The sequence below is a fragment of the Colletotrichum acutatum genome, assembly GCF_030867785.1.
Source record: "Colletotrichum acutatum strain CBS 112980 chromosome Unknown BDZ83scaffold_3, whole genome shotgun sequence".
NCBI lineage: Eukaryota > Fungi > Ascomycota > Sordariomycetes > Glomerellales > Glomerellaceae > Colletotrichum > Colletotrichum acutatum.
In genome coordinates, this window is record NW_026848997.1 from 751529 (window position 1) to 777037 (window position 25509).

Consider the following 25509-nt stretch of genomic DNA (forward strand, 5'->3'; position numbering starts at 1 on the left):
GGTCCAGCCGGACCCTGGGTCCTGTCACCTTATCCAGGTTCCCGCTAGCGGCGCCTGGCTCTAGATGCATAAACAATTAAAACATCCCCACCACGACCGTTCTTCATCGGGCCTTCCAATCACCTCAACCTGCCACCCGACTGCCTTGATTCCCCCGCAAAACATTGACCTAACACTTGTTTTCACCTACAAAAAGAGTGAAGACACGCGACCGGGAAAACATCCATATCATCTGAAGCAAGACTCGCGCAACGCGCGCCGAACAACAGAAACTTGCATCCGTCACTTGAACTCCGTCATCGCCGGACCCCGCCGACGTCAGCGCCTAACCGCCGCCTTACTGAAACGCCCTCACGAAACCAACCTTGAAGCTCCCGAACCCGCAAGATTCGATTTGGTACAACGATAGGAAAGGCTCTTCCGATCAATCACCAGCCAACGACGCCATCATGGCCTCAGTATCGTCCTTGGACAAGGATTTGCGCAAATTGCGTCTCGACAAGTACACTCCGGCTGCTGCGAAAGAAGTAAGCAGTTGGATCGAAGGAGTCTTGGGTGAAAGACTACCAGCAGGCGACTTGCTGGAGGGACTGAAGGATGGTGTTGCACTCTGCAAGTGTGTGAATTAACATCTCCCATACCTACTAATGCTGACCCACACCTTAGATTGATCAACCTCGCGATACCACCACCAGGCGTTAAATTCAAGAAGTCGGCTATGCCATTCGTTCAGATGGAAAATATTTCTCACTTTCTGCGTGCCTGCAAACAACCTCCTCTTAACCTCCAAGACCACGATGTCTTCCTGACCGTCGACTTATTTGAGCAAAAAGACCCTGCCCAAGTATTACAATGCCTGGGTGCTTTCAGTCGAGCCGCCAACGCAGCAAACCCAGCCAAGTTTCCGACGGCAATCGGGAACCGGAGCCGGGGAGGAGTGATGAGCCCCCAAGGAACCGGCCGTGGAACCCCATCGCCGACGAGATCGCGCGGATTCTCCAATGCATCAGGCTTCGGCTCGCCTCGGCCTACTCTGACCAGCGCCAAGACTGGAGACTCCGGCTCGGGTCGCTGGAGCCCGACTAAGCCTACTTCCCCGGTTACCAGCTGGAGCAGAAAGGAACACGAAGGCGCCACATCTCCCGCTTGGAACATCGCTCAGTACGGCTACATGGGCGGTGCCAGCCAAGGAAACCTAGGAATCTCATTCGGCAGTCGGAGGCAGATCACAAGTGCTGGTCCTGCAGTACCCAGTTTGGCCGAGAAGGAGCGCATCCGAAAGGAGAAAGAACTTGAGGAGGAGTACCAGCGCCAACAGCAACAGCAAGAGGACGCGGAGAGACGTAAGAAATTGGAGGACGAACGCGAGGCTATGCGAAAGCAAGAAGAAGAGGAGCAACGACTGCTGAAAGTGAGGCAAGCGGAAGAAGAAGCCAAAGCGGAGAAGCTCGAGTGGGACAGGCAGGAAAAAGAATGGCGTGCGAGGGACGAGGATCGCCGCAAGAAGGAGGCCGAAGCTCAAGCACGCTTGAACGAAGAGCAAAGCCGTTTAAGGAGCAAGAGTGACGCGCGACTACGGGGCCAGTTTCTCAGCCAATACCAGTCTGAGCAAGGCATCAAAGCACAGAAGACTGGAGCCGATCGGATTGCTGAGCTGGAGAGAGAGCTCGAAGAGGCCAGGGAACGCGAAAGGCAGTATGAACTTGAACGCCAGGGACGGACGGGCAGGACACTGGCCGTCACCAATGATCCCAAGGAACGCGTTCGGTCTAGGAGCCGGCCTTCCGATGGAACCCCTAGCCGTCAAGACTCGTGGTCTAGAAATGAGCGTGAGGTTCTCCAGACGGCGTGGTCGCAACACCAAGACTCAAACCAAGAAGACGAGCCCCCCGCGCCACCACCAAGATCGCCGAGACCTCTCCCTGATCCGATGGCGGTCGCCTCGCCTCCTCAAAAGGCTGTAGCGCACACAACAGGTGGTCGGCCCCTCCCGGATCCTGCTGCTTATCAGGCGGCTGCTCGGGCCCCACCTAGCCGAACTGACAGATATCTCAACAACAACGCAGCTCCTGCGCCATTGGTCGCCAAGCAGACTTACTCACGCGAGCTTGTTGCTACTGCTGAGCAAGATGGAGAGGACCGCCGGCGCGCTCAAAGTCAGACTAAGACCAAGGCGGGTGGCTGGGCATCAAAATCGCTGCTCGAGCGAGAGATGGAGATGGAACGTGAACGCCAGCGTGAGTGGGAAGAGTCCCAAAAAGAGACGGCCAAGGCGGTTCCTAGTGGCAACGGAGTTGACGGTATCGGCGGTGGCATTGGAGGTCGCTGGGATGTGAGCCAGTGGGCGGGATACACTGGGGGAGACAACCAGAATCGGGGTGCTCAGGGCATCGGGGCGGGTCGTAGACAGATTGTCGGGCCCAGGCCGCTGCCCAATCCTCCTCGGTAAGAGATGTTTGTCAGATAGAAGGTGGTCTTTACTGTTTCCTGAGCGTAGACAGGCAATCTGCATGAACCGGGCCTAGGGCGGTTGTGCATGAAGGAGCATTGGCCTGGCAATTACCAATCTTGTAATGAAGAGAACATTCACATAAACCTGGCTAGTACCGATTCACTATATATAGACCCTGGGTGCCTTGGCTGGAGGTTTGAAATGAACCGGACTCTGTGAGTTTCGAGTCTGTTCTACCTTTCCTCTCTACTTTTCAACACAGGTTGTTTGGTAAGCCCTCCTGTCTCTTGTGTATCTCGAGGCAGCCAGATTGATGGAGCCTCCTTTTGCTTCTGTTGACATCAGATTTGTGGCGGTACTATGCGTAAAGTTTATGAGCAGCGCAATTGGACTCGTGAATGTGTAATTGGTTTTCTTTTTCCAAATTCAACGGCTGAAGAGAAGGATGGAATTTATCTCTCAAAGCTTCTAGGTTCGTAACCGCCATTCCAAACTACCATACGGAATCTGGCCAAGCTCCTGGGATCTTCAACGACCGTTTGTCTCTTTTCAGATATCCAGATCGGTAAAGTTTTTTCATCTGCCTTCTGTTGAACCTCTCCTGCATGAGTTCCTGGGCGTATTGGAAACTTGCAGGAGGGTTGCCGTCGGAATGTCGATGGTCCCAATAGAGCAAAGGCCCGCTTGGATCATAGTCCCGTACAAGGTTGAAAATGAGTGGCCATTCAGTTGCTTCGGATGCAGAGAGTATACAGAATTTCCACAACACGTGCTGCCGACAATGCGTGTTCTCTATCATCGTCAGGGCTCCGAGATCGGGCAAAACGTCGTGTCTGAGAAATTCGCCAAAGTTTTTAAACTCGTTTCTGACTTCGTGTGCTGTGCTGTGCGGGTCGACATTTCGGTACAACAGAGGGACGTCAAACCCAGCAATCTGTGTTATACATGGAACCCATATATTGGCCTTGTTGTAAGGGACTAGCCAATCGATGTATTGCTGGAAATGTGGCTCTTCGCGTTGGAGATACCTGTCAACATCAATTCCAGCTACCAGCAAAATCCTTACCCAATGTGAAAGGGCAGCCTCGACTTCAGAGTGACAGAAAGAGCTTCTAATAAGAAGGGAAAGCGCGGTGTTATACCTTTGAAAGCGACTACATGTATACATGTAGTAAGCGTGGATGTTGCAGATCCTGTTGACATCCACCCCTTCTTTGATCAACTCAACAAAAAGGCGAGTCCAGTCTCGCGTTCGCCGACCTTCTCGGCACCAAAACGGAGAAAAACTGATCTGCATCTCCAAAAGGCGAACTGCCATGTCCCAGACAGCGTCGAAGAAAGCTTTTCTCTCCATTTCATCCAGGCCAGGCACTCTGCACCGTCTGTACACGGTAACCAGAGACTCAAGATCTCCAACACAACTGGCCATTAGCCTAAGTCTCATGGGTCTGGATATTTGTGTAAGTTAAATAACTTCATCTACTTCAAGAACACGGCCCAGGGTATCAGAGAGTCCAAGTATGGGATTGCGACTAATCAGCCCGGCCCAGTGATCAGGCCTACAGATGCTAGCCATTTTGTTAGCCCGCATACTTGGTAAAAACATATGTCCATCCACGTTCTTACTTCTCATCTATGCACAAATCAAGATTCTGCTGGGCGAGGAAGCGGCAAAGAGACGGCTGACTGCAAACCGCTGCCGACTGTGACCGACATGAGGTTAGCCTTCCCAAGATCTCCATCGAGTGCTGAGCACCAGGACTTACCTCGAAAAGCGTCCTATCCCCAAGCATGGTGCCTAGAGTGATTGTTCTGTTAGAGTGTAGATCTTGCAGCGCTGGCAAGTTGCCATCGCACATAATATGCAACATCTTCTCCACCAGCTCTCCGTCTTTATCTTTAGAGAGAACATGGCGGACAGCGAGGGTGCAGACCATGGGGGTCAAAATGCTCATGGACCAATGCAGTTCTATTTTGTAGGAAAACCTACTGTGCCCGAAAGTGTAAGTCTTGATTTCGCTTGTATTGGAAACCTCCTGTGCACCGTGAAAGCTAGACTTCTTGAGTATTGTCCTGGTCTGGGTTTGAATTCGAAAGCCGAATGCTTTGATCATTTTTTGATAGCCTGTTTTCGCCATTCTTGTGTGCCTTGGCTCGGATGGGAGGTCGCCGTTGTGATTTTGTTGAAGGACAGACTGTATGTCCATAGATCTCACGTTCAACAAGTCAGATGCTTCGCTGTTGTGGTGGATGGTCAGCTGCTGGATAACGTTGCATCTAGAGCTTTTCACAGAGTCAGTCTGGAGCTTTCAGAAGTAATAGTTGAAGGGCGCACAGTATTTCCGCAGTCATCATATGCTGCAGGTAATCCAGATCATCGTCCAGCCACTTGCTCAACCGAGATATATCTTCTTTGCATTCCAGAAATAAGAATCCTACGTTGTTGAAGGGGCGTCTTTTTCCACCTTTTCTTTCCAGCTTTGTGATAATGGTATGAATCTCGGCGAGCGTCGATGAGATGCTTCTGAGAACGCATATACCCCAGGTCTTGATGAGATCAGAGCACTGTCTCGAAGATGCGTCTCCCTCGAGACTGTCCTTGATCGCACCGCATATTACCTCGACTCTTTCGATCTTGAGTACCAGCCGGTTGACCTCCGCCGAGGCAGACCTGTAAGCTGTGACGACTCTCTTGACTTTGACGGCAGAGTCGATGAGCTGCAATGAGAGTCCAATCACTCCAATAGCTGCCTCCATGGATGACGAGGGCGATGTAATAGGCAGGTGGAACCGCAACTAACAGGAGACACGAGAAGACGCAAACTTTCACCAGAGACTTGAGAGACGGATGAGGCACCTTATTATTCTACCATCGAGTAAGGAAAAGTCAGCGAGACGAGGCTGTCAGGCAGATTTACCCCTCCCGGACCCTACTTGCGACCATACAGTCGTGGCCTAATAGGACCTCACCGCAAATAGCTTCGCCACAGCCATACCGATTGTACAAAAGGTTGGTTCCGTTTGCGACCGTATCATTACCCAGACAGTGGATTGCTTCCTTGCCAGACGTTGGCCATTGAATGGGGATACTTGGGAGGGAAAGTGTCTTTCCCGAGTCGTCTCTAGGAAAGGATGCATTTATTACGGGTTGCATATAACCCTTCTACGCGGTGTCATGTACTAAACATCTAATTATATAGGTCCTGAATGCTTGTATATGCATCTTTCCCCTCAGCCATCGTGAATTATTTACTCAAACGTAAAAGTCGAGCGGCAACTTTAGCCACTCGCACTGCTCGACATCCTTAAACCCTTTCATCATGTTCTCTTTCACGGGCCAATCGATGGCCCTCATCTTCATGTCGCCTTTCACAGATGGCTCCCAGGGCCCGGACTTTTCTAATGCCCTCAACGTACTGGCGAACCCTCTTGCCTTGAGGAAGGCCTTATCCGGATTGGGATCATAAGTTCTTGCAAACGAGGTGAACGTGTCGACGAGATACTGCATCCAGGGCAAGTCGTTCTCATCTCGGAGCGGGTTTCCCTGACGCACGAGATTGCCAAACAGCGGAAGTAACTCGCCCGAGTGGCATCGTAGGTTGTTGACGGGCGACTTAGGATCTCCATTGGGGTGGGCTTTTGACTTGGGTGCCTCGCAGATGTCAAGTCGCGGCCACTCGGGCGTCTGGTACGTCCGCTCAAACTCATAGTAGTACACCTTGGACCCGAGGACGCCGTTTTCCAAGCCCGCGTACGCCGTAGCCTGGTCTACGCAGCGGAACATCGCGTCGGTTGCAAGCCTGGCACCCACCCCGAACGCCGCCCGCGTCTGGTTTCTGACATCTGTTGGAGGGAAAAGACGCTGCGGCGGAGCTGGGAGACCTTGAGATGTGAGCCACTGGGTATCGTTGAGGACTGTCCCATTACGCGGGAAAATCAGGAACGGCAAGCCGTCTTCGGATGTGATTCCCATCATGACATTGACGTTGAGAGAGTCTCCCCTGAGAGGCAACTCATCTGTCGTCAGGTAGACGCCATCGTTGACGAGGTACCGCGCTCCTGGTCCTAGACTTCCAAGCGGCGCGTCTCTGAGACAGTCGAGCTGCGACGTTGCGTTGGTGCAGTTCGTGGTGCCGAGGATAGCGTTACCCACGAGGTCTAGCTGTTCCTCGATGGAGAAGTACTTGGAGTATGACGTCCCGTACGCCAAGCCTCCAAGGTTGCTGAGCGGAATAGCGCCCGCAAACTTCCCGGCAGCCTTTGGAGACGCCATCATCGCGCGGACGGAAGCAGCTCCGGCGGATTGGCCAAATATGGTGATCTTGCTTGGGTCTCCGCCAAAGTCTCGGATATGTTGTCGGACCCAGTCCAACGCCAGAATCTGGTCAGCGAGACCAAAGTTGCCGTTTGTCTCGCCATCGTCAATGGCTAAATAGCCCAGAGACCCCAGCCGGTAATTGATAGTCACGACAACTACGTCACCACGAGACGCCAGGTTCCCCCCGTCGAACAGGGGATCGCTGCCGAAGCCACTCGTCAGAGCTCCGCCGTGAATCCAGAACATGACCGGCCGGAGACCGCTGTCGATGCGTCTGTTACGGGGAAGATACGGCGTGTAAACGTTTAGGTATAGGCAGTCTTCTGCGCCGCCGAACCCCTGATAGCAAGGGGATCCGAACTCGAGTGCGGTAGCATTACCGCCAGAGCCTCGATACATTTTAGGGTATGCGAACCGCTTCGTCCTTGTAGCGTAACGCATGCCATGAAAGCGGAAGCTATTCCTATCGCGGAAGCCGAGTACCGCTTCTCTGTTGGAGTAGACCACAGTCTGCCACCTCGGACTGCTATCCTGGGCTATACCGTTCGAGTATGGTGCCGTCTGCGTGCAAAGAACGGTGTTCGTGTCGGATGTGCCGGCAGAGGAGACCTCGCCTTTGAGATTGACCGTTTGGGGATCATCACCGTGCTTTGGCATGACCCAGATTGCTGACAAGTCAACATCGGGCTCTTGATAGTCGAGAATATTTAATATTCTCTGCGTAGAGTTTGAATCTGCTTCCCACAGCTGTTCGCCTAGATCTTTGCACATGGACCTGGCCTCTCGTAAAGGCACCCGGGCCCTGAGGAAGAGAGCGCTTGCATTGGCTGCTGGGCTTTTCGAGTCTAGAAGGTTGCCATTGTCAGTCAGGGGCTTCTGGATATGTGAGACTGGTTGCGACTCACCCAGGAGGTCATTGTCTCGAATGATAGTTATGTCGGTCCTGAGGTCCTGGGTTGACGGTACGCACGAAACAGCTGCAGCTAATAAGGCGACCAGAGCGAGCACTCCCGCGGGCATGACGTCTTACACCGACACCGAGATGACAATTCGCCGAGAAGAATATCGGAACCCATATATACGAACATAGAGAAAATCAACAACCAAAACCAAAGGAATGGATGGTAGAACTGTCTATTTCTTCCTTCTGAGCAATGTTGACCTGGAAGTACAACAAAAGTGGCGGCAGTCACTTCAACATTAAAAGAGTTCCAGGGACATCCGCTCAACTTAACCCAACCGGACTGTCCATTGCGCTGAGTGAACAGGACAGAAGCAGGCCAAGGATCTCCCAAGCAACAAGGCGAGCGGGAAAGGAAGAGTCGGCACGGTCCGACTAGGTGCCCAAGTCTTGCTCTTCCTCGCAACTCAGAACGACACACTTGGCCCTCCTCCGTCCTCGCCGCGGGGCCCTGGGAAAAAAGCTCAGGCACCAGAGTCGATCGAAGCTTTGGGATCAGCCTATCCGTGTTAGAGTGATTTCTTTACCGGGAAGACCGCAGGGCTAGAATGGCAGACGAGAGAGAGATCCCGAGCAGGGAAGCATGATGGACGCGGGCACTCTGCGAGTTTTAGGCTGGGCGCATGAGATCGCGCGGAGGCCGATGCTTCTGGTCCGAGCCAGGAGCAGGCTGGCGGAAAGGTTGCTCAGGTTTCAAAACTCAAGGCTCTCGCACGCTCGCGCGCGCCGTGCTCATTCGCCTGCCCCGCGACAATCATACACACAAACGACGTGGATTTATCGCGTATGGCGCAACTTTGATTTCTAATTACTCCGACGGGCCGGTGAATTCTTGTTTGACGCTGCAACCCTTACTCCACTAGAACTTGATGGTGTGGGTGTTGTTGGGGCTTGTAGGGCAAAGTTCTGGGTGCCATTCGATTGCCGAACGTCCGGAACTTTGGCAAAACGTCGTACTCGGAGCCGTTGCTGTTGAATTCTCGAGTATGATCTACGAATTCGGATCGGTGCGGCGTGGATTGATGTAACACCATGTCAACGTCCAAGAGCGAGGGCATGAAGACGAGAAGGTCTGGCCAAGGTGAGAAAGCTCATTGTGAGATGAACGACAATGGAGTCGGGAATCGACATGGATCAATCTGACTTCTACTGTTTTCGTGCAGCACCGTTTGATTGTTCTATCGTTCCATGTCTCTCTTTACAATTTTGTTGTTGCGGTAGTGGCAAGACGCCAAGAAGGACGGCGAAACAACGGAGACCGTTCGTTATGTTCGCCATCTGATGCGTGCTTTCTGTGCTTTCTGCACATCTACTGAGTCGTCCCTTGTGAGGTAAACTCTATGTCCTGAAGAGGATCCTGTCCCGACGAGGTAAGAGGACTAGGCCAACCGGTGCCTGACTCACGTAGGTTATGGAGAGGATGAGGCTCAACATGGAACAACGTCAACCCTTCCTGACATCTAACACATGTCACAGCGAGACAGACAGGTATTGTGTCGGATGAACCGCGATTTCTGATTTCTCTGGCTACTGATAGCTACGCAGGGGGCTGCAACTACCAAGGCGCAGTTCCTTCGCGGTATTCTCAAAGTTGATGATGGTGAACCAAAGCTAACCCAAGTTTCCCGAGTTTTCCCTTGTATCCTTTTCCAACCTTCTAGATGTTACTGGTGATTTCAGACATCTATTGATGCTTCAGAGGCGGGTCAGACTTGCAACAGTCGTACTTTTCCGTTGCGACGATCCAGAAGCTGAGTGGAAACTCCTTGCAGCCGATACTGCCTCTGACTTCCATGCTACCGTCCTTGCCGCAGTGATCGAAGCTCTGAGCGAAGATACCAAACATGTCGAGATTGCCGATCTTGGAACTCATGCCATTGATCGGGGAACCTTGAACATTGGCGAATTCAGAACCGACGGCGATGAGACAAGTGCCGATGCGCATGAACTCAACCCACTTGGTGCCACGGAGATCAAGGTCAGAAAAGGTCCAGGTGCCGGATGTCTTGGCCACATGCTTGTATATTTCCATGCAGTCCTTAGCCAAGGCCTTCTGGTCGCGGTTGTAGCAGGTAACGCCTTGTCCCTTACAGACCTTCTCGGACTTCTCGCTTTTCTCAAAAATGTGACGCTTGGAGAAGGAAGAGGTGCTGTAGTGGTTGATGATGGAAATGAAGGTGTCTTTGGTAAGGAGAGTATCGTCGGCGTTGATGTCACCCTTGGCAATGTTGTCGACACTCTTCTTGGTTTGCTTGACTTCAACAATCGAGGAGACCGCGCCCTCGACATCGGTGGAGTCGACCTTGTCGACCTTCGGAACGGTGAAGATGGCCTTGCACTTGCCGTTGCCGAGAAGGACCTCGTGGCAGACAGCCTTGGGGCAAGGCGGCTCGGTGAAGGCGCAGAGAGAGCCACAGGCAGGATCTCGGATGATTCCAGGACCCTGGGCAACCGGGTTGGCGGCGACAGCAAGCGCCATCACAGCGCTAACGGTAGCGAGAAGACGGACCATGACAACCATCTTGGGTTATTATTTGAGAGACTTGATTGGTGATACAGATGGAAGCTGTCTCTTGGAGTAAAGAAAATGTAGAACTTTGTCTGCTTCTGACTGTGGTAATCGTCGTATTTGGCAATCGTGGGGAGGGCGGGTAGGTAGAGGTGAAGAAAACAAAAGGCGAGGAAATCTCGAGTGGTATGGCCTCGAGGTGGTAATTGCCTGCTTGGAAGTCCGAGGCAGTGAAAAAGGTGCTTTGAAATTTATGTGTTTGCTCACTTGATAGCAGAGGAAGGAGGGAAAACAAAGGGAGAAGGTGCGATTATGGGTGTACAGAAACGCCATTCGTGAGGGGGAAGGCACGCAGGTGCAGTATAAGGTGAAGAGAGAAAGAAAGCACATAATACCTAAGGTATAATAATCGTTGATCGAACGGATCTGGAAAACCAATATTCACATACAGGGCCCATATGTGAAGTATTCCGCTCTCTGTGCGCTGTGTAACACAATAGCCGGGTCAAGATGAGATATCTTGTCCACCTGAGGCTAAGTCAACCTTCTGTTTTTCAAGGTGCCAGACTTGGGCATTGTAGTGAGTATTTGATTCACATGGGACCAGTCATAGTGTTCGTAATGAAGCCTGTGTATTGGGACTAAAAGTATCCTCCTTCCAATGTGACCTCAAAGAATTCCAAGATGCGGTCACAAACTACCCGCTCCTGCAACCCTTTCCTCGTGGACCCATGTCCGACCCTGTAACGATGTTTGTTCTCGGGAGCCAAATCTCGTAAGGCATGCTCACTCCTCAGTTGTCCCACTTGATCATGTCGGGGTTTGCGATGTACCAGTCGGCAGCGACCTTGCCACCCGAGGCGATGCAAGAAGAGCGGCCAGCAACCTCGACTTGATCCATCATCCTGTGCTTCTCAATGGCCTGCTGAATGATCTCGGTGACATCCTGGTTGCCAATGTTGATACCAGCCTCAGGGCGGTTCTCCTTAGTGGCGCCGACGACAAAGGCGCAGGTGCCAACGACAGAGAGAGCAACCCAGCGGTGCTTGTCCAAGTCGGCCTTGGAGACTGTCCAGTGGCCAGCATTGGAGGCGGCCCAATCCTTGATGGCGAGGCAGTCGGAGACGAGGGGCATGTAGGGGCTGATGTGGCCAGAGTGAAGGCCATTGACATTGTCGCAGAAGTCCTCCTTGCCAGCCTTCTTGTTGGGAATCCAGGTGGTGACTCCAGAGTTGGCGGCAGTCTCCATGCCGTCGAAGTTGCCCTCGTTGGACTTGGCGGGATCGAGAGTGAAGACAGCAAAAACGCTGCCGTCGGGGGCTGTGAAGGGATGGCAGACAGCGTTGGCGAAGGGAGCCTCGGTGATCTCGCAGATCGTGGCGATGTCGGCCTTGACAGGCTGCTCAGCGGGAGCAGCAGAGGTGACAATCGCGCCAAAGATGGCGGAGAAGGAGGTGATGATGGCGATGCTCTTCATTTTGGCAGTGATTGTGAGTGAAGGGTTGAGTTCAGGATGGGATATTTTGATGTGAAGTGTAGAGGGGGATTGAGATTGTTTGTTGTTGATTGTCGATGAGACTTCCGTAAGGGTTGATTTGTTTGTGGGAAGAAGCTTTTCAAGAGAGGGGCAAGGGATTTTTTTCGTCTTTTTGATGTAAATCTCTTGTTGAACACACACTCAGGCGAGGGCGGTGTGTGAGTTTCGATGGCGAATACTATCATGGTTTTGAGTGAAAAAGGGGCAGGAGTGGCTTGAGGGGGAAGGTGCCTCCAGCCCATTGAGCAGAAGCAAACAAAAACACGCCGCGGAAAGTTTGTTTGCAAATGGCTTAATCTGTTGCACCATGGTCAATTGAGCATGCTTTTAAGACATTCATGACTGAAATTTGAGTCTCAACATCGCTGGTAAGTGAGATAACTTCAATAAGGGGTGAGGTATCGTGTGTTGCGCAGCTTCAACATGATCAACGCAACAAACTACCTAGGTTGATATCCTTCATCAAAATCTTTATAACCGGGCTGTTTGAAACAAAAGTCCCAGAAGTTGTTCAAAAATTTCTCAATCTCGTTTTTGGAAACTTAGTTGTGGTTACGCATGAGAGGTCTTCTTTTCACCAGACTTACTCATCTTTGACGACTTGGGGCGATGTGTACGAGGCACGACTACGCTACATACCATTCTAAATCTTCTATCCGATGTTTGTTGCTTGAAACTCGTTAATAGATTCCTCATTTCAGACATACCGTCACTGGAATTCATCATATGGACGAAGTTCTCTTTCTTGAACATCGAGGCGGCTGGGCAACAGAATCGTGTTAAAATCAGGAGGCACCCAAGCTGTCTACCGATCAAAGACGGAGAATATCCCTCCTTTCAGAGACACGAATATTGCCTCTGCAAACGTTTTCCTGGCGTTGAATCTGGAAAAGTGCCAGCTGAGTGGTAGCACGACGTGTGTGTTCCTCAGCAGACGATAAGGGGCCAACATCTCGCACCGCAGGCTGAGCCAGGCATCCAAGCCGTAAACACATACTCTCGGAAAGGCACTCACCTCTGGACCTCGGACTTGTCCGGTCGGATAAGTGGCGCGTGTTGAGACAAGTGCGATGGTGTCCTCGGGTAGAGCCGCTGTCTCAAAAGGCTCTATCCGCCAAGGGAACGCCTTTTGCGTGTTCGACATCTGGCGTCATACCGAGTATGTATCTTGGCACATCATCACCTCACTGCTGCCTTGCTGATTAATTCCTCAGAGAGGCATCGACTTGACGCCGTGTTACAGATGAGCCAACCATCTCCGATCATCCTAGGTAGGCAGAAGATGGATTGCGAATAGGGAGTCGGAAAAGGAAGGCCGAACGCCGTAGATGACCAGCCAAAGTGCTGTACAATGTGCAAAAAACCAGTCAGTCGCGTCAGCCAAAAGAGACAAGGCATCCGCACTTTCGCTAGCCTCGTTGAGAATGGGCAAGACTTTTTTTGACAAAAACTGTGAATTCTGCATCCATCTACACACTTGGCGTTGTAACCGGGCGCAGGCTGGTACATGTGAATGAGGGTTGGCGTCTTGTTGTGTGGAAGCCAAGGGCTCTTCTACTTGCAGGGATTATCAATTTCCTGACTGATTCCTCTTCAAGCCAGGTGCTTTGTAGAGGTTACACCAAACACTCAGCATTCGAGGATAGTCCCACTTTGCCAAAACTTCTTGAATATACTGACATGACGATCAGTTGAGAATGTAATGAGCCGGCGAGAGTGACAGCACTTGTCCTCCCTCGACCGTTGGGCATATATACAGATGACGGCGGCATTGTAGACGGTGAGACCCAGGAGCCAGGCCTCTCGGTTGTGACACGGAGTACAATTTTTCGGCTTCTAAGGATAAAGGAAAGACCCGCAGTTTGACGGAAAGCCGCCAGATCGCTCGATTGTACGCGTTGTGCACGAGTAGAGCAAGGAGGTCCCTGCGGCATTAGGCATCTCTGCAATGGCTACGACGAAGACAGATTCCAGGGTGCATGAGGAGATTTTCCTTGTATCACCTCTGATGTGAAAATCTGCGTGTCCAACGTCGCGCAAAGGCCCTGCACAAAGACGATTTCAGTCGTTGTGAGACCCGGGCTTCTCGACGTGCAGCGCCGATGAGCAGAACGTTGGGACTACACGCATCGAAGGCGCCGAGGTCTGATACTTCTGTGTCGTCAGGATATGCGAGTTCGTGCCATCGCTGTGGATGTTGTGTACCAACACAACTGACAGCCTTGGTCTAGGCTTTTGCTGATCAGCCGCGGCGTCTGAATATCATCAAGCTTGGCTGATAGACGGTGTAGACAGGCCTCCCCTGTCGCTTGAAGATCGAAAGAGTTGAAGAGGTCTCGCAAGGTAGTAGAGACCCTTCGTTATTGCATGGGTGGTGCTTGTCAAGGAAGTAGCCGATCAGAGCAGTTGTCAGTCACGTCAGTTAAGGTGCGGCTCTGCAGTGACAACTGAGACCACTTGGCATTATTGCCTCATTCTTCGCCGCCACTATACATCGTTCGAGCACTCTGAAATGCTATGAAGCCATGGGAACGACGTGAACGGGGAGAAGATAGGCGCCTGCGAAAGGTGGCGTTTGGATTGGACTCGTATCAGAAGACCGGCCACGTAAGATGCTCCATTCAGAATGGTCTTGTCGAAGTGTCAGATGAACCACCGACCAGGCCGGCTCCCAAATCGAGATAGTATTCGCACGTTCCAGACCACAATCTAAATGAGAGACACCCTTCGAATCCTATCTTTGATACGAAGCCGAGGGCGGTACCGACTGCAACACACTCGTCGACGAACAGCCTTAATGTCTCGGTTGTTACGGACTCAGAATAGTCTCTCTCACATCCTGCATAAGACGTACGCATGTCTCGATCGCTGGCATCTCGAATTCGCATCCTATGACCGACAAGAATCTTGTATTCTTGCCCATTCCTTCGTGTCGTGTCAGCTTGATTGGTCAAGCACCTAGGGCTTCTGCCGTGTAACATTATTCTGCAGGTCGTTGCTGGATGTCCCTTATCGGAGTCATTTGATGCACCCCTCACCAATTGGAGTCGTCTGGGGGGGGGGGGGTCGTGGTCGTTGATTGGGGTCGATGATGGCACCCAGAAGTGTAAGAATCCTATACCCGATTGAGCCGGCCCTGGGCAGTGTTGACCGCGAGCCTGTGTTGATTTGCCGATCAAGCCACACAGCTGGACACACTCTGCAATGCGCGTCTTCCACACACCTAAAGAAAAAGCGGCACGTCTTCGGTGAGGGAATCGAGGTTGACAGATATTCAGCCGGGTGGTTGCCTTGTTTCGTGCGGCGCGGACCATTTTCATTGTTCGCAATGTCCGCCTTCCGGGTCGACCCTCCCTCCCGCCCGTCCAATCCGCCCGTGCAAGACATAGCCAGTCTCTTGCGGGGTAATGAGAACCGGTAGAGACGGTAAATGAGCAGCTCTCGGTGTGTAGTGTAGGAGCTCATATTTGCCAAGACATGGTGACAGCTTCCGATCCCAAGTGCAGCTCTAATATAGACGACTCAGGCGTCTTCGGAATGTACAATGCACAGTCGTCGGGGCCCGTTGGACTGTGGTTGGTAACTCGGACTGTGTTTCGGTTTGTCGAGTCCATTCATCGACCAGGTCAAGCTCTCTGGCTATAGTGATGGAGGCAGGCGTCTCAAGTATCGCAGTTGAAGTAATTGCCGTTTGATGACCAGGCTGCCAATCCAAAGGTGAGGAACGTGGCGCTCGACTGGGCGGTGCCCACCACTTCACCGAACCGACAGGGATGGTGCAAATGGATGCCTCGAGAGCGACGAAGTATTGTATGAGTAGGTGGCTTGCTGGGTTGAGTGATAGGTTGCGCGTATGGTAAACAGTTGCATATTCCTGGCGGTGAAAGTCAGCTTCCTGGCTTCCTGAAAGCTCGCAGCGCCCGCCCCCTCTTCTCACGGTCACTATTTCCCACCCTTCTCTCATATCTTCTTCTTTCCCCTCATCGGACGTATGAAGCCGCGTAGCTGACCTCGACACTCCAAGTACAGGGCTCGTATCATCGGAAAGAAATCAGTTGAGATACGTGCTGCTGCGGCCAAAGTTGTTGATGGTGGCCAGTCCGTTCTTCTCGCCGAGCCCAGACCTGCATCCTGCAGTCAGGAACAAAGATCAGGACAGACCAACAGCATGCCAACAGCATGCCAATAGCATAAGTAGCAACACACCCTCCTGTCGCTCATTTTGTCTCATACACCCTTCCACAAAGGACTGCGCTCGCCTCACTTTGTCTGGCACCGTCTCCGAGTCGAGACAGCCACAACCCTCTCGAACTCTTCTAGCACGACATCCTATTTTGAATACTTGCCTCCTGTCTTATTGCACGTTAGCTTCCCGGGACGTCGGGTACGGACTACCATATAAGACGTACCTTACCTGCCCCCAAGCCCCCTCGAGAATAGCCTCCGAGTCCTAGCATTCTTACAATTCTCGTCACCATCATGCCTCCCCTTCCAGCCGGCGTTATCAACCTCCCTTCCGGTCCGCCGAAACACCCTCAAGGGGCGACGGTACGAGGTGGACCGCATCCACCGCCTCCTCCACCGGTGCCTAGACCTCCCGTCCAAGGACCGGCTCATCATGTCGTTCAACGTCCAGCAGCTCCAATGGTAGCCCCCATGATGATGCCTCGACCCATGCCGGTTCAGCCTCCAAACGACGTGATTCCACCTGAGCTACGACGCAAGCGTCTCGTTGAGCGTTCAGATCTTCGCAACGAACGCATGACTGATGCCGATGCACGCGAAGCCTTGTCCGAATATATCGTATACCGTTTCGAAAAGGTCAATGATCCAAACGAGATTGACGACGAAGGAAACCCCGTCAAAACGACCTGGGAGAATGTCATCCGCACAGAGGTCCAGGACCTTTCCAAGCCGGCCATAACTCGAACCATCCGTCAACTTGATGCTGAGGGCAAGACGGCCATGCAGAAGAAGCTCGACCTCACAGGGACGCAGCAGCGTCAGATCGAAAAGGCGCAAAGCAATCTCGACGCACACAACCTTGACAGGCGGTTCAATTACACTCTGCAGCAGATCAGCACCAAGATCAGAAAGCTCAGCAAAGACTCTATTGAGTACCGCCAATACATGGCCGGGAGAGAGGCGAAGAAGGTCGTGGTGACCAAGTTTAAGGAAAGAAAATCGAAGAAGAACCTCCTGGAGACTATCTCGATGACGGTGTATTTCAAACGAGAGCCGCGCTTCGGCGAGGATGCAAAAGCCATTCTCAAAGAGAGAGAACGGGAGATTGAATATCAACAACGCCTGCGCGACCAACAGCGGCAGCACCAGCTTGATCATCAGTTCCTGGCACGGCAGCAAGGCCATGAGTTGGCGATGCGACAGCAACATGAGGAATTTCAGCGACTTCACCCGCAACCAGTAGTTGTACCGCCTCGCCCTCCGTTCCCGTTGCCGAAGCCTGGCAAAGAGAAAGCCGACGTCAAAGTCATCAAGACGGAGAAGGGCAAAACCAAGGTTTATGACCTCCCTTCTAGAAGCTCAGGAAGCTCTGGAAGCTCGCGTTCGGACGATAGTTGGAGCGAGTCGGACCGGACGCCGAGCACATCCGTCACTGGGTCCTCCGATTCCGGCAGGCATAATCACCGCCGCGGCCGTCATCCAAGTCGCGGTCGCAGTCGAAGCCGTAGCCGTAGCCGTAGCCGACGCCGATACCATACGAAGCAGGACTATCGCCTCTTTGATTACGATGTTCCTCGCGGTCGCATGCCTGCTTCACCCCCACCCCCACCATTGATAATGCCTGGCGGAGTCGACCGTTTTGAGCATGAAGCATTCCGGCCCCGGCGACTAGCAGATACGGCCTATAACAACGACCTGGAAGACATTGAGCTGTTGAACAGTCTCGGCCGCCGTCGACCAGTTGCGCTACTGCCCCGTGTCATCCACAGGCGGCCCAGCTTCCGCATTGTTGATTCAGAAGAGGTTGTCCGTGCAAGACACGAAGATGATTTGGATAATGTGAGAAGATTGACGATCCGCGATGAAGTGAGATTTGAGGATCGACGGGTGAGTGAGGAGGAGCTGGCTGCCGACACACAGAGGCGACAACTGAAAAGTCGATTCCGTCGGTCTTCTCTAGAAAGAGGCGCTTTGTTTCGAGACGAGGAAACGTACGAAGAGAGAGCACGGCAAGCGAAACAGTACATGAGCCGGCACCATGACAATCCGTTTGAACCGCTAGGGCGATCAGGGGCGAGGTACCACAACTAAGGTAGCCCAAGTTTGCAGTCCTTTCCGGGGGTTTCTTCCACACTTGAGGATGTCGTCGATAGCTATACGTCTCATTGACCGGCAAGAACGAAACTATTCTGTGTTAATGCTTTAGTCGAAACAAAAGTTGGACAGACAGTGTCTTTCCAGAGGGCAGCATAGTGAAATTGACCAATGAAAGATCTGAACAATCAGTTTGACAAAGCGAGGATTCTCCTCGTCCCAGTGAGAATGAAATCTGGCAATGCAGCTTGCAGGTTGCAGAGACGCCGGGGTAGCACAGCACAAACATGGGAGGCGAGAGCTTGAATAAGTAGTGTCAGGCCAGGTTGGCAGAGCTCTGCCCAACCTTTGTGCCTGAAAGGTTGCCATTGGGGTCGACTGCAGATAGTCAGTCTCCCACGCCCAAGATGAGGCGAACGAACAGCTTCTCCTTTGACAACATTGCATCGAGGCGCAGGCTCTTTCTGCAGAAGAGAGGAGCTACGTGGTGAACGTGGGCGGCCCGCAGCCAATGACGGTGATTGAGCAACATGCCATTGGACAATTTGAGGAGTCTGTCTGGGTAGCCAGCAGTCCATCAGTTGTTCCTACAGAAAGTGGAATAAGTCTTTGGTGTGTATGTGCGAATTCCAATCATAGAAAAAGTAGACGATTGGCGAACGATCATCGAATAAACTCGTACAAACAGGGTCCATAATTCACGACTTCGACCCTTTCACGCGTTATATGAAAGGGTGAGGTTGACAATGTGATAATGTAAAGGAGACTGGGTGGTGGTGGTGGTCAGTTGCTTGGTGGAGCTGTTATTCACTAGATCGATGACTAAGTCAGTTTAATTTGGAGCAACTTTCGCGCTGAGATTCAGGAGGGGCTTAACGCGTCCAGGCGCGTCCTGACCACAATCAGGGTTGCCCTTCCAGAATACCTAGTCGCAGATCGACTTCTCTCCTTCCTCGATCAGCGTGCGACACAGCAAAGCCTCTCACGTTCAGGGTCACACGACAAATGTCAACAAGACAGCCCCTCGGATGACGGCTGGAATCACCAGCCTCTTTCCCATTCGATATTCGCCAGTACTACGCCAACTCACCCACAGAGCAGCAATTCGTGTCGCCCATGTCCACACCTCTGCCTCCCATCCGGATCTAGGTCCGCATACAGATTCGATGTTGGCCAGAGCGAAGAAGGCCTACGAGGCCACCGCTCCGCCGCCCCAGAAGAATGACTTGGCCAAGCAACTATTTCCCTCGAGCAGCCCCAGCGCCACTCAAAATGGAAATATCATAGACCAGTTCAAAAAGACCACCCCGACGACCACGGCGCCACCCACGACGACGAACTCGATACGGCCCCCGCCGGGCAGGACTGCGAGTGTAACGCACTTCGCAAGCAGTAATCGATCCGCTCTTGACTCCATATCCGCTCCTAACGGCAAATCGTTCGCCTCTCTCTACGCCAGGTCTGACTCTTTTCGAGACGAGCCGGATAACATGTCTACCCAAAGCGGGCAGGCCAACTCGAAACCCGCTGTGTATTTTGCCGAAGATGATTTCAGCGACGATGACCAGCTTGATCTGGACTTCGAAGCCCCGTCGGCTCTACCATCACTCCCCAAGCCCCCTGTTGTAGCAAAGAAGGCTAGCAACCCGCCACCCGAGGAGCCTTCGACACAAGTTTTACCGTGGTCCTCGTCTCCCGCATCACATTTCGTCCACCCTCAACTATCACGCACCACATCTGCCGAAAGCTCACTGAAGCGTGAGTCCCCAGAAAATTTCGAGTCTCAAGTGGCGCCGCAGCCCAAGAAGCGCAAGCTTCCAACAAAATGGAAGGTTGAGGAGAATTTTATCCCAGTGCCACAAGACGAGCCGGAGGTCTCTCGATGGGCGGATGGTGGTGTCACGCCTGCTCCCAAGAAGAAGAAAGAGACCTGGAATATGACTGCCAGCGCCCTCAAGGAGCAGAAGAAACAGCTGAAAACACAATCCAAGAAAGCCGCCAATGAGGAAGAGTGGTCTATGGACGATATTCGAGCAGAGTTGACGAAAAGCAATCTGCCCAAACCCAAGGCATCGGTAATTGCTCTCACTCAAGAGCAAAAGCATGTTCAAAACCTCGTAATCAACCAAGGCCAGAGTGTCTTCTTCACAGGTCCGGCCGGAACTGGAAAGTCGGTTTTGATGAGGTCGATCATTGCCGAGCTCCGGAAGAAATGGGCGAGAGATCCGGAAAGGCTAGCTATCACAGCGTCGACAGGCCTCGCAGCCTGCAATATCGGAGGCCAAACACTACACAGCTTCTCTGGGATTGGCCTTGGCAAGGAAGACGTCCAGACTTTGGTCAAGAAGATCCGGCGGAACCCCAAAGCGAAGAATCGCTGGCTTCGCACCAAGATCCTCGTCCTTGATGAGGTCTCGATGGTTGACGGCGACCTGTTCGACAAGCTTTCACAGATCGGCAGAACCATCAGAAACAACGGCAAGCCTTGGGGCGGAATCCAACTTGTGGTTACGGGAGATTTCTTCCAGCTGCCCCCGGTACCTGATGGCGATAAAAGCAGGGATTCTAAATTCGCCTTTGAAGCGGCAACTTGGAACACTACGATTGACCACACGATTGGTTTGACGCAGGTGTTCCGTCAAAGGGACCCAGGTATGTGGAAATGAAACACGAGTCTGGACATTGTAGACCGGTGCAGCAGCTAACCAATCTTAGTCTTTGCCAATATGCTGAACGAAATGCGTCTTGGCAGAATTAGCGACGAGACTGTGCAAGCGTTCAGGAACTTGACCAGGCCGGTTCCCGTCACAGATGGCCTGGAGGTCACGGAGCTGTTCCCTACACGGTATGAGGTTGAGAACGCCAACCAAAGTCGACTGCGCAGATTGCCTGGAACACCCAAGCGGTACGACGCAGGCGATAACGGAGACCCCCAAATACGCGACAAGTTACTCCAGAACATGATGGCACCTAAAATGATTGAGCTCAAGGTCGGTGCTCAGGTTATGCTCATTAAAAACATGGACGATACACTTGTCAACGGTTCACTCGGCAAAGTGACCCATTTCATGAGCGAGGGGGACTTTGAAAATTGGAATCCAGCACTCATGATGCAGAGTATCGAGGACGTAGACGAGGATGGAGAAGCAAGGGCCAGGCGCAAGATCAAAGCTTTTAGCAGAGAAGTAGAGGAGGCCACTAGGGGCAAGGCCGAGTATCCTGTCGTGGAATTCGCGGCGGTGGATGGATCTACCCGTACCATCCTCTGCGTCCCGGAAGATTGGAAAGTTGAGCTACCCAATGGCGAGGTGCAGGCTAGTCGAAGCCAGCTACCTCTGATCCTGGCATGGGCACTATCGATTCACAAGGCCCAAGGTCAGACATTGGAACGTGTCAAGGTGGATCTGGGCAAAGTATTCGAAAAGGGTCAGGCCTATGTCGCGCTCAGTCGAGCGACCTGTCAACAAGGCCTGCAGGTCCTGAATTTCCGGAAGGACAAAGTGATGGCTCACCCTCGGGTCGTAGGGTTCTACAACAAGCTCTACAGTGCCGACGTAGCCATTGCGAAAAAACCACCGAGTATGGCTGATTTTCTACACAAGGAGAAGGACACGAAACCTGTCAGGAGTACATCTGGAGTGAGCGCGCGGTCTCAATCGTTTGTGAGGAAAGGCGTCGAGGTGATTGACTTGGACGAGGAGGAGGAGGCAATGGCAAGCTACGGTAGTTTTTGAAATGGGGTCCAGGAAGGATTTTGGCAGCAACATAATACGGCGTTCCAGAGGCACCTCGTGAGCAAAGGTTCTACTCGAGTGGCCGGTCCATGCATGGTGGGAAGGGGTTCATTTAGTCCTCACGGTTGTCAGGACATGGATAGCGTTGGACTCGCAGGCTCTGGTTTCGTTTTGAAACACACGTCTTGTTGGGACGGAAATACCTCTGCTCTTGTAACGAATGAATAAGAGAAAACAATATTAGAAGATATTTGTCGTTGGCAAGTTAATTCATTGTCGTAGTGGCAAGTAAGGTAAGTTAAGGCAGTCGTAACATCCACTCGCAACCTTGGGGAACGCTCAGAGCAAAGTCGTTAAAGCTAGAGCTATGCTGTATACACTAACATTTTTTCAACAAGTTGAAAGCAGCCAAGGATGATGATATTCTACCTTGAGTGCGACGCCTACTTTTTGCGCAAACCCCAATATACTACCTTCCTCATTGATTGTGACATTGGGTGCTGCGCATTTAATGGGAATTGGTACAATACCTATGTCCAGTTCCTCTATTAAGGTAGTAAGTGAACCGAGCTTTTGAGGTACTTACCTCGTAGGCTTATAGGTAGTAGGTAGTTAGGTTGGTACCTTCGTACCCCAAATGGGCCCGGAAGCTTGTGTCCATGACGTTCGTCCCTTCTTCTTGGGCAGGGCATGCTGTAGCCTGTAGCTGCCCGCCGCCACCAGAAATCCCCGTGACCTTGCACCTGGGACCTGCGCCTGCCCTGCGCTTAAGTCCCCTGCGCTTGCCTTATCGATAAGCATTGGGAAAAAGTTAAGGGAACCTGAACCCAGCAGGTAAATGTGCCCGAGGGGGGAATTGGGGGAAGCAAGCTCTCTGGTCTGGTCATTCGTCGAGATCCAAGGTCAACACACATATTCACTGTCAACGTCAACCTCATTTCTGCACGCCAACAGCGTCTTACCGCCGCCGCTTCCACCTTACGATCTTTCTTGTCCACTTGCGATATCTTCAAAGCTCAAATTTTGGTCAATTCGCTCATTCTATCTTTGCGACGAAGCCCCAACCCAACGCTTCTCTGGTGCATCCTGACACAGTCAACGACTCAGCACGCAGACACTGCGACGCATCCGTCACCATGGAGTTCATCGGCTTGCAAATGCTGGTGACGCTAAGGCAGCCTCACGGCACGATGCTGAAGGGCACTGTCAGCGCTATAGAGCCCGGCATCAGCCTCACACTGAGTAACGGTACGTTCATGTTCCAACAACATCACTAGATGCCCAGTCCCACTAACAAACGCTCGCATAGTCTTCACTCACGGGACGAATCACTGGCTTCCGAGGGTCGTAATCGATGCCGCCAACGTCCTCGAGCTTTCCGAATTCAAGGAGGATTCCGCGCCCAATACCTTTACAGCGCCGGGCGTCAGTCCTGTTCCGGCTCCCGTCGTCAATCAACCTGCGCAACCCGCCTTTGCGGACCCCGCCATCCTCAGTATGGAAAAGAGGCCCGACTCTGGTATCGTGAGTGGGAGTGAAAGCCAAATATTCCCTGAAGCTGTACCTCAACAGGCTGCAGGCGCACCGAGGGACCTTAGGCCGGGACAGCCAGGAGTTTTGTCCGGCATCCACCTGACCGGAGGTCTGAGGGACGACATTGTCAGCCTGAGCGAGACCTTGCAGGAGCTGGAGGTAGATGATTCGACGCCCAACGCACAACGATTTGCTGTGGAAAACAGCGCAGTGTCGCAGGATACTGGTGAAGTACAGGGTCAAACACAAAAGAAGAGCAGCAGGCGGCGAGCGAAGCAAAAGGCTCGAAACGGCGCAACAGAGGAAACGGTGCCAGAAATTACCCCGATCCGCGGCAACGCGACTAACCGTGGGAAGGGCTGGAGGCAAACCCCGATGCTGCAAAGCTCGCCTTCCTTCCAACCCTTCAACTCATTGAAACGGGGCCTTAAGGGCAAGAAAGACCTGCCCGAAAACGGATGGGCCTCGGAAGATGTTACTGAGGATATGGTCGAGTTCGATTTCGAGAACAACCTGGCAAAGTTTGATAAACGCACCATCTTCGACCAAATGCGGAAGGAGGATTTGGTTGATGAGGCAGACCGGCTGGTTTCGCACAACCGCCTGCCCAAGCCAGGAACAGCTGGAGGGAAGAACCTCCACTATTCTGAGAATGTACTCGACCTGCCAGCCGCATCGGCAAAGACGAGTCAGGATTTTTGGAACAGCGAGGCTGATGATGCCGCCAATGGAGTTGATCGACTGAGCGGTCGTGATGTCCGGAGTGCTCAGAGTAGCCGCAGGGCGGACAGCAAACCAGGAGCTGCGAGGAGGTCGCAATCGCGGAAAGCGAGCGCGCAACTTAGCAGTCAGCCCCTCAATCGCGTCAACTCCAACGTACGTCTGAACAGACAGTCCCAAGCGTTGCTTCGTTCTCAAGACAGCCCCAAAAGTCTTCATGGTACTAACCACCTACAGCACGTTTCACAGTCCGGCTTTTATCTCGAACCGTCAAATCGACGACTGGAGACCGTGTCGGCTCTTCAAATGCTGAACCTGGAAAACATCGCAGCCAATGAGATCGGGCTCACGGAAGACATGATGGCAGAGAATGCAGGCCGAGGAATCGCTGAGGTGACATTGCGAGCTCTGGAGGACCCCGCGATTCAAGTCCGCTTCGGAACCGGTGGCGCAAATGCTCAAAGCAACAGTTTGTCGACTTCTGCGACCGTCGTCATTCTTGCCGGTAACAACAAATCCGGAGTAAGGGCCATTGCGGCTGCCCGGCACCTACGCAATAAGGGTCTCAACCTACTAGTCTGTGTCGTTGGCATCGAGCGTGAGCGAGATCTGCTTGAAGACATGCGACAGCAAGTGAGAATATTCAGAAACTTTGGAGGTCGCGTACACAACAAGATTGAGTTGTTCGAACAGCTTCGCAAGACAGCTTCCACCCCAGCAACATCGGTAACACTCATCATCGATGCTCTTCTAGGCTTGGCGATCTCGTTTGAGGAGCTTCGAACTGGCGACCAAGCCACTGTATATGAGTTGATAGAATGGGCCAACCGAAATGAGGCATTTGTTCTTGCGGTGGACGTACCAACGGGCATTGACCCATCCACTGGAAAGGTCAGCATCATCGACGGTGGGCGCTTGTATGTCAAGCCTCGGTATGTGGTGGCGATGGGCGCGCCGAAGAAGGGATTGCTCGAGGCAATGGCACCTGTTTCCGAAACGGACCCGTCGAATGTTCACGGTGCCGGAGCGGCTGACGGTCATGGTGCTGTGGCCGAAGATGAAGACTGGAAGCTATTCATTGCCGACATGGGTCTCGGCGCGACAGTCTGGAAGAAGGCGGGTACCAAGATTCGGAGAGGCATTGACTTTGACGACAAGTGGGTTCTTCAAATGCGGTACCAGCCAGCGCTGTCTCAGGACCAGTGATTTCTGCCCTGACAAGGAAAAGGACTATTCACAACGGAGTTATCTATGGGAAAGGGATCATAAAAGCGAGTCTTTTCAACTGCATTGTTTGAGCATCTTCCTTATCACACAACGGTGGAGGGAAAGCATACGGGAGGAGGAGTTTGCGCACAGCCTTCTTTCTATTATATCCGCATCGGGGGAGCGGTGGACATGATCTTGTATGATATTCCAATAGCAGCAGCTATCACCGAGCATGGCCCGGTTTTCTCTTATTCATT

General features: G+C 52.5%; 6 protein-coding genes across 6 annotated transcripts; 3 read left to right on the plus strand and 3 right to left on the minus strand.

Moving 5' to 3' along the window:
* Positions 1-88: 88 nt before the first annotated feature.
* BDZ83DRAFT_725884 (uncharacterized protein) lies at positions 89-5179 on the plus strand (the record flags this gene model as incomplete). The annotated part of the gene is made up of 7 exons (XM_060512746.1): positions 89-616; positions 667-2445; positions 2925-3017; positions 3816-3912; positions 4336-4455; positions 4734-4767; positions 4998-5179. Exons 1-7 carry the CDS (start codon positions 450-452, stop codon positions 5177-5179), a joined length of 2472 nt encoding a protein of 823 aa, XP_060371435.1. The 5' UTR covers positions 89-449.
* Positions 5180-5582: 403 nt separating this feature from the next.
* On the minus strand, positions 5583-7657 carry BDZ83DRAFT_599012 (carboxylesterase). The gene has a single exon (XM_060506976.1). The coding sequence runs from the start codon at positions 7539-7541 to the stop codon at positions 5706-5708; it is 1836 nt and encodes a 611-aa protein (XP_060371436.1). The 5' UTR covers positions 7542-7657; the 3' UTR covers positions 5583-5705.
* A 1606-nt stretch (positions 7658-9263) lies between these two features.
* On the minus strand, positions 9264-10408 carry BDZ83DRAFT_787482 (uncharacterized protein). Its single transcript, XM_060515668.1, has one exon. It carries the CDS (start codon positions 10250-10252, stop codon positions 9416-9418), a length of 837 nt encoding a protein of 278 aa, XP_060371437.1. The 5' UTR covers positions 10253-10408; the 3' UTR covers positions 9264-9415.
* A 445-nt stretch (positions 10409-10853) lies between these two features.
* Positions 10854-12023, minus strand: BDZ83DRAFT_247721 (putative necrosis-inducing factor-domain-containing protein). Its single transcript, XM_060501914.1, has one exon. The coding sequence runs from the start codon at positions 11715-11717 to the stop codon at positions 11034-11036; it is 684 nt and encodes a 227-aa protein (XP_060371438.1). The 5' UTR covers positions 11718-12023; the 3' UTR covers positions 10854-11033.
* Positions 12024-16256: 4233 nt separating this feature from the next.
* BDZ83DRAFT_565270 (uncharacterized protein) lies at positions 16257-18053 on the plus strand (the record flags this gene model as incomplete). The annotated part of the gene is made up of 1 exon (XM_060503735.1): positions 16257-18053. One exon carries the CDS (start codon positions 16257-16259, stop codon positions 18051-18053), a length of 1797 nt encoding a protein of 598 aa, XP_060371439.1.
* A 4873-nt stretch (positions 18054-22926) lies between these two features.
* Positions 22927-25249, plus strand: BDZ83DRAFT_564886 (DFDF domain-containing protein; the record flags this gene model as incomplete). The annotated part of the gene is made up of 3 exons (XM_060503688.1): positions 22927-23038; positions 23100-24199; positions 24281-25249. The coding sequence occupies 3 exons, from the start codon at positions 22927-22929 to the stop codon at positions 25247-25249; spliced, it is 2181 nt and encodes a 726-aa protein (XP_060371440.1).
* Between the last annotated feature and the right edge of the window lie 260 nt (positions 25250-25509).

Excerpts from the sequence above, each read along its gene's own strand:
- BDZ83DRAFT_599012 (XM_060506976.1), bottom strand. The coding sequence starts at position 7,541 with ATGTGCAAAGATCTAGGCGAACAGCTGTGGGAAGCAGATTCAAACTCT.
- BDZ83DRAFT_787482 (XM_060515668.1), bottom strand. The coding sequence starts at position 10,252 with ATGGTTGTCATGGTCCGTCTTCTCGCTACCGTTAGCGCTGTGATGGCG.
- BDZ83DRAFT_247721 (XM_060501914.1), bottom strand. The coding sequence starts at position 11,717 with ATGAAGAGCATCGCCATCATCACCTCCTTCTCCGCCATCTTTGGCGCG.